General features: G+C 41.9%; 1 protein-coding gene across 1 annotated transcript; it reads left to right on the forward strand.

The window, feature by feature from the left end:
* The first annotated feature begins 2,112 nt into the window (after nucleotides 1-2,112).
* LOC143484079 (uncharacterized) lies at nucleotides 2,113-8,018 on the forward strand. The gene is made up of 4 exons (XM_076982577.1): nucleotides 2,113-2,269; nucleotides 2,968-3,117; nucleotides 3,489-3,550; nucleotides 6,185-8,018. Exon 4 carries the CDS (start codon nucleotides 6,194-6,196, stop codon nucleotides 7,271-7,273), a length of 1,080 nt encoding a protein of 359 aa, XP_076838692.1. The 5' UTR covers nucleotides 2,113-2,269; nucleotides 2,968-3,117; nucleotides 3,489-3,550; nucleotides 6,185-6,193; the 3' UTR covers nucleotides 7,274-8,018.
* The last annotated feature ends 2,110 nt before the right edge of the window (nucleotides 8,019-10,128 follow it).

The following is a 10,128-nucleotide window of genomic DNA, read 5'->3' on the forward strand; positions in this document are numbered from 1 at the left end:
GCAGGAGAAAGTCAGCTAAAAAGAGGAAGCTTCAAAATAGCCTCTGTAGGTCCACTTGACATTTGCAAAACCACGTAGTGAAAACTTCTAGAGAAGAAATGTATGTTAGTGATGGGATTTTCGGCTCTATTTTGAGATGCGGCTCTAATGGCTCTTCTTACTGTGGAGAGCCGGCTCTTTCGGCTCCCAAACGGCTCCCCATATATATTTTTTACATTATTAATTAATTAATAGCTTAATACTAATTTTATAACATTTTGTTTCATTATTGACATTGTTAAGCACTTGTGATGAGTAAAAATGCTGCATAACAATGCTTTATAAATAAAACTTTTATTATAACCAATTATTAAATGATCACAAAATAGTACCAAAATAGAACGCAATACAGCTTGGTCAATTGCCTGCCGTTTCCACAAAAAAAGTGGAGATAACTTTTTTTCAGTGTTTTCCCACCACATTATTAACTGAAATCTGCGTGTGATTGGTCAGATGTGTTGAGCACACGCTTGACATGCGGGCAGTGGAGACATTCTTTGCAGTGTTGTCCGAAACGATATGTGGTAGTATAAAGAAACACCCCTCAAACACAGGGGAAGGAGCATTTACCTGACGAATGTTGCATTGTGTTCCAGGTTTGAAAAGTGCTAAAGTAGGTGAAAATGCTTGAAAATGTAACTGTATTTTGTTTCACAAAAATAGCTGTCTGACTGAATCGATGTGATATAAAAAGCCCAATTGTTTCGAATCATTTCGAGTATATGTATAAATATTTAACTTAAGTTTAAGGTGCTTGGAAATATTGAAAATGGACCTTGAAAGTGACGTTCAAGTGCTTGAATTCCACCTTGTAAAGGTGTATGAACCCGGCATACATAACTTTGTTCATTGCGCTGAAGAGGTGCACGACCTCGCTTCTCACGGGGGTCCTCACGCAGGGGCGGAGCCACCGCGATTGCGTCATTTTCGGCGCACGGACCCTCGCGCTGGTCGCAAACTGGCACAAACTGAGGAAATAAACTCTCCGCTCTCTACCACTGGCAGAAGCAGATCAATACGCGCAAGGAGAGGGAGAGACAGCGAGGCACCGAAGGACAAATAAAAACGATGTTGGAAAAAAACTGTGGCACTTGCAGAGCACAAGCGCAATACTGAAGGAAAAAAACGGCTCCCATTGCAGAGCCGGTTCCAATCGTTCACTTCAAAGAGCCGACTCTTAGAACCGGATCGTTCGCGAACGACACATCACTAATGTATGTGTGTTTGACGTCTGTAACTTCTGTGCGACCCCAAGGAGTGAAAGTTGGTGGATTACAACCCCAAGACGTGTTTTTGGACGGCAGCCAGATGAGTCGGCGATTCCCCAGTCGTGTAATTCGTGAGCCCGCGTCGCCGATTAGTCATGTAGTGTGAAAGCCACAACAACTGAAAGACTCGCGATTACAGCACGACCAGTCGTGTAGTGCGAACGGCACAAAAACCTGACGACTGAAAAGGCGTGTAATGTGAACCTGGCATTAGAGTACCTTGTGTTCAGGACTATCTATACTCAGGGTTGCCAACTCTCACGCATTTGACCGTTTTCACACGCTCTCACGCCACACTTCCGATATCTCACGCCGAAAAAAAATATCCAGTTTATTTACCTCAGATCCACATATATGATTCAATACGTTACTAGTTCGCTAGTTCTGGCGCCATCCACCGGCGATATAACACTGAATCTGTGTCCATTTTACGTTCGCCACCGGCTCCAGGTTAAAATCTCACTCCAAGCGAACGTCAAAAGTTGGCAACCCTGCTATACTACCTTGGAGATTCCAAGCAACGTAGCACCTTTGTAAGTCGCTCTGGATAATAGCGTCTGCTAAATGCCATAAATGTAAATGTAAACTAGAATTACCAAACCACTGCCATTATTTTATGGTGTACATGCGTGCGTGCGTGTCCAGGTTGTGTAGTGTTTGTGTAATGTTTGTCAGTTGTGGTGCACTGTTGGTTACTGTGACCAAACACAAATCCCTTGTATGTGTGAACATACTTGGCAAATAAACTCCGATTCCAACAGAGTCTCCAAAACGGACTCAATTTTCTCTCACAAGTGGCGCCGCAGTTTGAAGATGCGGTGACGTCACCGCGCATGCTCCTACGGAAGTCCCGCCCACCGTCAGCGTCATCCGGGTCTTTGGAACACAGCTCCCCTGGACAGAGGAAGAGGTCTCCATGTTGCAGCATTCACACCCAGTTTGTGTGCGTCCGTACGATCAAAGTAAGTTCAGCGTTGACTGTAGTACTGGAGCGGACATTGTTGTGGTTGTGTTTGATGTGAGAGATGTCGATGTTGAGATTGTTCGTCCTTTACTGGCTTGTAGTAAAATGCAGATGTGCACATGTAGCCTAGCCTGCTTTGTGCTGTGTTTACATGTAAGAGAATTGCATTAGATGTTCGTGAACGTGTGAGGAGGAAGTGTACGTTGTATATGCGTATCGGTGAATAATTCTCCTGGTTACCGATCATTCTCTGATAATCAGTAATTTACTACTCGGTTTCCTCAGCGGATTAGTCGCATATTGAACGTAAAAAGTGCCTCAGTTTGTTGATGTAAATCTGGTGGTGGTTTGAGGGTGTAACTGTGTTCCTCGATAAAGGTGGAACAAAGCAGAAATATCCATCTCATTCTCCTCTACAATGTTCTGCCCTAAAACTATGTGGATAAAACGCACATTTTTGTCCAAATTCTTGGAGCGTTGTTGTTCTCTTTATAGTGATGTATATTTTTGCAAAAGTAATTTAACGTCACATTTACAGTATAAAAACTTTTGTATAGTCACATTTACAGTATAATATATATTTTTTATAACAGTTTAAACATATTTTGTATTGTAGTTTCCTAGTGTAAAAGGTTTAGCAGTCATAAATTCCTGTTGTATTTTAAAATGAAGTTCTTGTTTCTGTTGTTCTTCCAGTCTGAGGAGTGCAGATCTTTCTTCATAAGTGTGAGGTTCACAGTCCAGCTCTCATCATCCCAGACACCTTTTTTCCTGTGGGGGTCAGAGATCCAGCCAGACAGTTTGTTGCACACTTTGGGTCCTACCAGAGAGAACAGACCAGGCGAGGTAGGTTTGTTTTGTAATGTTATCTATTAACACATTCAGAAGTGTCTTTGAAAGATGTTGTATAGAGAGAGATGGCAACCAGCATGTGCTCAACACTCAGCTTCATACAAGTGCTACAGCTCTGGTACATTGGTACGAACACATTTTAATGCCATTTCTGTACTGTTGTCAGGGACAACATGCCACCAGTTGAATTTAAATGTTCAATCTTACTTTAATAGTAAATCACACTCGGCACAGTAGTTCTTGTGAACTTACTTTCATTTGAATGCATCTGTTGTATCGTATTTAAATGTTTGTATTTCCTTTTCTGTTCATGCAATTACATTTTTTTATCTTAATTTCATTCATTTTAAATTTATTTTTCATAGGTACACAAAAGATCTTGGCATCATATTCGACTTCCTCAGGAGAAAAAAGTGCTCTGCACAAGGTAAAGTCCAAACTTACTTTATTTCGCTGATTTATGCTTTAAAATAATGTTAGTATTTAAACAAAAACGTTTCATATATCATGTTACATGACACACTACCGTTCAAAAGTTTGGGGTCACCTAGACAATTTGGTGTTTTCCCAGAAATCTCATACTTTTATTTATCAAATGAGTTGCAAAATGAATAGAAATATAGTCCAGACATTGACAAGGTAGAAATAATGTTTTTTTTTTTTTTTTTTTGAAATAAATTTCTACTTTAAACTTTGCTTTCGTCAAAGAATGCTCCCTTAGCAGCAATTACAGCATTGCAGACCTTTGGCATTCTAGCTGTTAATTTGCTGAGGTAATCTGGAGAAATTTCACCCCATGCTTCCAGAAGCCGCTCCCACAAGTTTGATTGGGTTAATGGGCACTTTTTTCATACCATACGGTCAAGCTGCTCCCACAACAGCTCAATGGGGTTGAGATCTGGTGACTGCGCTGGCCACTCCATTACCGATAAAACACCAGCTGCCTGCTTCTTCTCTAAATAGTTTGTGCATAATTTGGAGGTGTGCTTTGGGTCATCGTCCTGTTGCAGGATGAAATTGGCTTCAATCAAGTGCTGTCCACAGGGTATGGCATGGTGTTGCAAAATGGAGTGATAGCCTTCCTTATTCAAAATCCCTTTTACCTTGTTCAAATTTCCCACTTTACCAGCACCAAAGCAACCCCAGACCATCACATTACCTCCACCGTGTTTGACAGATGGTGTCAGGCACTCGTCCAGCATCTTTTCAGTTGTTCTGCGTCTCACAAATGTTCGTTTGTGTGATCCAAACACCTCAAACTTTGATTCATCTGTCCATAACACTTTTTTCCAATCTTCCTCTGTCCAATGTCTGTGTTCTTTTGCCCATATTAATCTTTTTCTTTATTAGCCAGTCTCAGATACGGCTTTTTCTTTGCCACTCTGCCCTGAAGGCCAGCATCCCACAGTCGCCGTTTTACTATTTAATGAAGCTGCCAGTTGAGGACCTGTGAGGCGTCGATTTCTCGAACTGGAGACTCTAATGTACTTGTCTTCTTGCTCAGCTGTGCAGCGGGGCCTTCCACTTCTCCTTCTACTCTGGTTAGAGCCTGTCTGTGCTCTCCTCTGAAGGGAGTAGTACACACCATTGTAGGAAATCTTCAGTTTCTTGGCAATGTCTCGCATGGAATAGCCTTCATTTCTCAGAACAAGAATAGACTGTCGAGTTTCAATTGAAAGTTGTATTTTTCTGGCCATTTTGTGAGTTTAATCGAACCAACAATTGTAATGCTCTAGATCAGGGGTAATCAATTAAATCTTTCCGCGGTCCATTTTTGGCAGATAGCTCAGACCTTAGGTCCGGGTCCGCGGTGGCGAACGAAAGTTGTTGAGCGGGCGGAGGGGGGGGTGGAGAACGAAAGTTGTTGAGCGGGGGGGGGGGGGGGGGGGGCAACGTAACACTCAAATGGGTGGTGAACGTAACACTCGTCTGGAAATAAATTCTCCGGTTTAAAATATAGTCTCCCGTTAAAATTAATTTGGCATTTGGGTCCGTATCCAGTTAATCAGGAATGTGATTGGGTCCGGACAGGACGGCGTTCGGGTCCGGATCCGGACCGCGGTCCGCCATTTGGTGATACCTGCTCTAGATTCTCAACTAGCTTAAAGGAAGGTCAGTTTTATAGCTTCTCTAATCAGCAAAACCTGCTAACCTACTTGCACAAGGGTTTTCTAAATATTCAATAGTCTCCTTACACAGTTAGCAGACACAATGTACCATTAGAACACTGGAGTGATGGTTGTTGGAAATGGGTCTCCATACATCTATGTAGATATTGCATTAAAAACCAGACGTTTACAGCTAGAATAGTCATTTACCACATTAATAATGTATAGAGTGTATTTTTGATGCATTTAATGTTAGCTAAATTGAAAACAAAAACTGCTTTTCTTTCAAAAATAAGAACATTTCTAAGTGACCCCAAACTTTTGAACGGTAGTGTATATACATATATCATGTGATGTATGACCCCCAGGGTCTCTGCGAGTTCTTAAAAAGTGTTACAAGTTGATCAATTGATTTAGGACTCAATCAGGAATTTACATAAATAACCTGGCTGCAAAAAGAATGAATGTTTTTATTTTCTTTCTCTGTCTTCTTATTCAACTTTTAAACTCCTTTTCTGAAACCTGTATGTTAGTGAATCTGTTCTGCTGGTGACAATTAACACATTGCAGGCTGAACACATTTATAATGCTGCTTATTAAAGTTGGTGGCTATGATCTATGTCTGAAGATGATTTCAAAACCTTTACGCTGTTCAACAATTCTTGTGAATAACACTGTAGGTTTCTAGCCAGAAAAAAATGTTATTATACAGCATCTCTTAAAATGAAATACCAAGCGGAAGATGTGAGTTTGGGGCATTTGACCCAGAGAAGCTGTTCGTGTTCATCATCAGTTTGCATATATAAGCACAATTGAAAATGTACAAAATAAATATGTAAAACAAGCCACATTTTTGTTTGTTAAATATTTGATTTAACCTTAATATGAATATTGTTTCCTGTAGTTCTGCGTATTTGTATCTCACCCTGTTTTGTAATGTCTCTTTATTTAAGGAAAAAGACATGGAAAAGGAGGGACATCACTCAGATTGTGGAAAGAGTTTTATTAAGAAACACCAGCACAATCACACAGGAGAGAAGCCCTATCACTGCTCAGAGTGTGGGAAAAATTATAGTTCTTTGAGGTATTTCCAAGTACACCAGCGCATACACACAGGAGTGAACCCATATCACTGCTCAGATTGTGGGAAAAGCTATAGTTGTCAGAGTTATCTCCAAATACACCAGCGCATTCACACAGGAGAGAAGCCGTATCACTGCTCAGAGTGTGGGAAGAGTTTTAGTACATGGAGTATTTTACAAACCCACAAGCGCATTCACACAGGAATTAAGCCGTATCACTGCTCAGAATGTGGGAAGAGTTTTAGTTCTCAGGGTAATCTCCAAATACACCAGCACATTCACACAGGAGAGAAGCCCTATCACTGCTCAGAGTGTGGCAAGAGTTTTAGTTCTCAGAGTTATCTCCAAATACACCAGCGCATTCACACAGGAGAGAAGCTGTATCACTGCTCAGAGTGTGGGAAGAGTTTTAGTTCTAAGAGTTATCTCCAAATACACCAGCGCATTCACACAGGAGAGAAGCTGTATCACTGCTCAGAGTGTGGGAAGAGTTTTACTTATCAGGGTAGTCTCCACCAGCACCAGCGCGTTCACACAGGAGAGAAGCCGTATCACTGCTCAGAGTGTGGGAAGAGTTTTAGTTCTAAGAGTTATCTCCAAAATCACCAGCGAATTCACACAGGAGAGAAGCCGTATCACTGCTCAGAGTGTGGGAAAAGTTTTAGTTTTCAGGGTAATCTCCAAAAACACCAGCGAATTCACACAGGAGAGAAGCCGTATCACTGCTCAGAGTGTGGCAAGAGTTTTAGGAGTCAGAGTCATCTCCGACTGCATCAACGTATTCACACAGGAGAGAAGCCATATTACTGTTCAGAGTGTGCAATGACTTTTTCTGATCGAGGCTATCTCCGCCAACACCAGCGGATTCACACAGGAGAGAAGCCCTATCACTGTTCAGAGTGTGGGAAGAGTTTTCGTACTCAGAGTAATCTCCGAAGTCACCAGCACATTCACACATGAGAGAATCTGTATCACTGCTCAGAATCGATGGAACAGCACTCATTGGAGTGTTTAAGATGAATGTACTCACTAGCTATCAACAAAGTAACTGATATAAAATCAACCATGGTTTGTGTCTACACTGTCTGTAGGTTTCTGATGCATGAAATTGTCAATTATGTCTTTCACAGACTTCATACGTGATGGATACTAATTGGAATTATATTATTATTAGTGGTGGGCTGTTATCGGCGTCAACGGCGTTTGATGCGAGAACGAGTTTTCAAACCTGTGAATTACAAAGACTAACCCAAAACAAATTGCACATGTGCTTACATGGATGCAGCCATGAAGCCGCCAGGTTTACTTCATGGAAAATTCATTTTTAAGAAGCTTCCTAATGGAGACATTGACAAGACTAAAGTTGTTTGCACCTTATGCAACGTGGAATTAGTTTATTGTAGGAGTTCTACCAGTCTGAAGTACCATTTAAACGCAAAGCACCCGTTTGCTAATGCTGCTGACGCTGGATCAAGTACTGATGCAGCCCAGGGGAAGAGTCGCCACCGCCGAAAACAAGTTAAATGTACTAAATGTTGGCTTACATTTCAAATCTCATGTCTAGCTGAATAAACATGTTATCAACCCCTTTTACTGTACAGTATGTAGGCTTCCAAATTCATGTTTGACTGAATATGCCCTCTTATGGTATGTGTAGGCATACAGTACTATTTTCATGTTTAATTGAATAAACCGTTGAACACGAGTAGCCTACATTTTATTGAGCATGTTTTTTTTCTTCAAGTATCAAAGTTGTTGATTTTGTTCATTTTGGAAACAGGAGATGAGCCCCTGGTCTAATGCACCCTTAGTATTAAGAAACCCTGTCTCAAAAACTGACTTTTTTTTTTTTTTTAGTCATTACTTGGGTAGCACACATTCTGAATGAGCCATATTAATCTCGATTGATTTCAAGATTTCTGTGAGATTAATCTAGATAAAAAAAAATGTATGCCCACCCCTAATTATTATATTGTTATTTGTTTTCTTAATTATTTTCATGTATATATTTTTATGGTATAATACTGAAAACATTGATGATAATCTGTGGCTCTGTTTTCGACTGCCAGACCTTATCCAGTGCAGATGCAGGTGTCAACATGGAACTACTTAATACATTAGAACATTTGAAGAAAGATGCAGTGCAGCAATAAACAGTAAATTGACCATTCAATTATACTCTGTGATACATGTACATTACAACATCAAGCATCTCATGGAACTGATTTGTAACAGACACGTTCACAGTAAAATTATTTACATTCATACTTTTATATTCATAAAATCACATTCATCAAACAATTTAGTTCAGTTGGCTGAACATTCCCCAATAATTAACAATTATGTTATCATTCATGGTTGATCAGTGGTGGGCTTTGGTTTTACCAAAGTAAAATATATTGCGTCCTACTTTCTTAATGCCGGCTGCAACACGTCACAACATAAAACACAGTTCTTGGACATAAGCTAGTGATCCATGATTGTCCCTAATCAGTAAAGATGAGCCGTTAAAACAGCAAAAGGTTAAAAGTGTCAAATGAATCTCAATATAGGTGATTTATAGTCCGCTGTCAGTGGATTTCTTTTTCATAGGCAAGGCAAGTTTATTTATATAGCACCTTTCATATACACTGGCTGTGACGCCGGGGGCGTCGGGACAGAGGTAGCCGGAGGCACAGGTTGCAACGAAGGGAGTTTATTCTCCATGTCAGTGGCAATGATACAGACAAAGAAAATCAGGCAAACAAAACAAAGGACGTAGTCAGTTTGCAAAACAACAGCCAGAGAGGTCCAGTCTGCCTTCAGTTTGAACCGCCTAATCGCCTCGTTCAGTCGCTGATGGGTGTCCTCCCACACCCGCTCACTTCTCCGACACCACTCCTCGACGATGGGCTGGTCTGAGGAGGCGACGTTCCAGGGGTAGAGCGGCGGCTGGCGACCGAGCACGCACTCGAACAGTGTCATCCCCATGCTGGAATGAGTAAGGGAGTTCTGTGCGTACTCGCCCCAAGGCAGAATGGCGCACCACGTGTCCGCGTGCTCGCTGCAGTACACGCGCAGGAACTTCCCCACCTCCTGGTTCGCGCGCTCCACCTGTCCGTTAGCCTGCGGATGGTAACCAGAGGTTAGGCTAACTGTGATGTTGAGCTTGGACAGGAACTCCCGCCAGTAACTCACGGTCTCCCACCCCGTAGTTACGCTTGGCAGCGGTGAGCTTCTTAGAATAGAAGACTATAGGGCGGAGGGAGCTATGTTTCTTTGGCCGTTGGGAAAGCACCGCGCCTACTCCCACATTAGAGGCGTCCACCTCCACTATGAAGGGACGGTTTGGATCCGGTTGGTGTAAGACCGGCGCCTCTATGAACGCTTGCTTCAACTGGTTGAATGCTCTCGTAGATCTCTCTGTAGGTACCATTCTAAACCAGCAGGTGGCAGTACCACTGGCAACACATGGAACAAGCTTGCTTTGACGGAAGAAAGGGTGTGTCTACAGTTCAGGTGTTTAAATACCCTGAACACCCATTCATCTCTCTCTCTCTGGTTTGACTGACACCGAGGTTAGACCTATTAAGGAGAGGCTCCGCCATTTCTCTCTCTGGTTTTCTTTATTGAGAGCACGCAAACTTTGGTACGACTAACAGCAAACAGCTGAAAGTCGTATTACTTCATTAACGAGCCCAAGTTACACCAACCAATTGATCAACGTTACCGCAGCAACAGATTCACAGATTTGCTTCAATCAAGCTTGCTGTCGCGGCCACACGGACTGAAACAAAGGCGATCAATTCCCTGTTAAACCGTGAACGAGACTCTCA

Source organism: Brachyhypopomus gauderio, chromosome 20 (genome assembly GCF_052324685.1).
Source record: "Brachyhypopomus gauderio isolate BG-103 chromosome 20, BGAUD_0.2, whole genome shotgun sequence".
Lineage (NCBI taxonomy): Eukaryota > Metazoa > Chordata > Actinopteri > Gymnotiformes > Hypopomidae > Brachyhypopomus > Brachyhypopomus gauderio.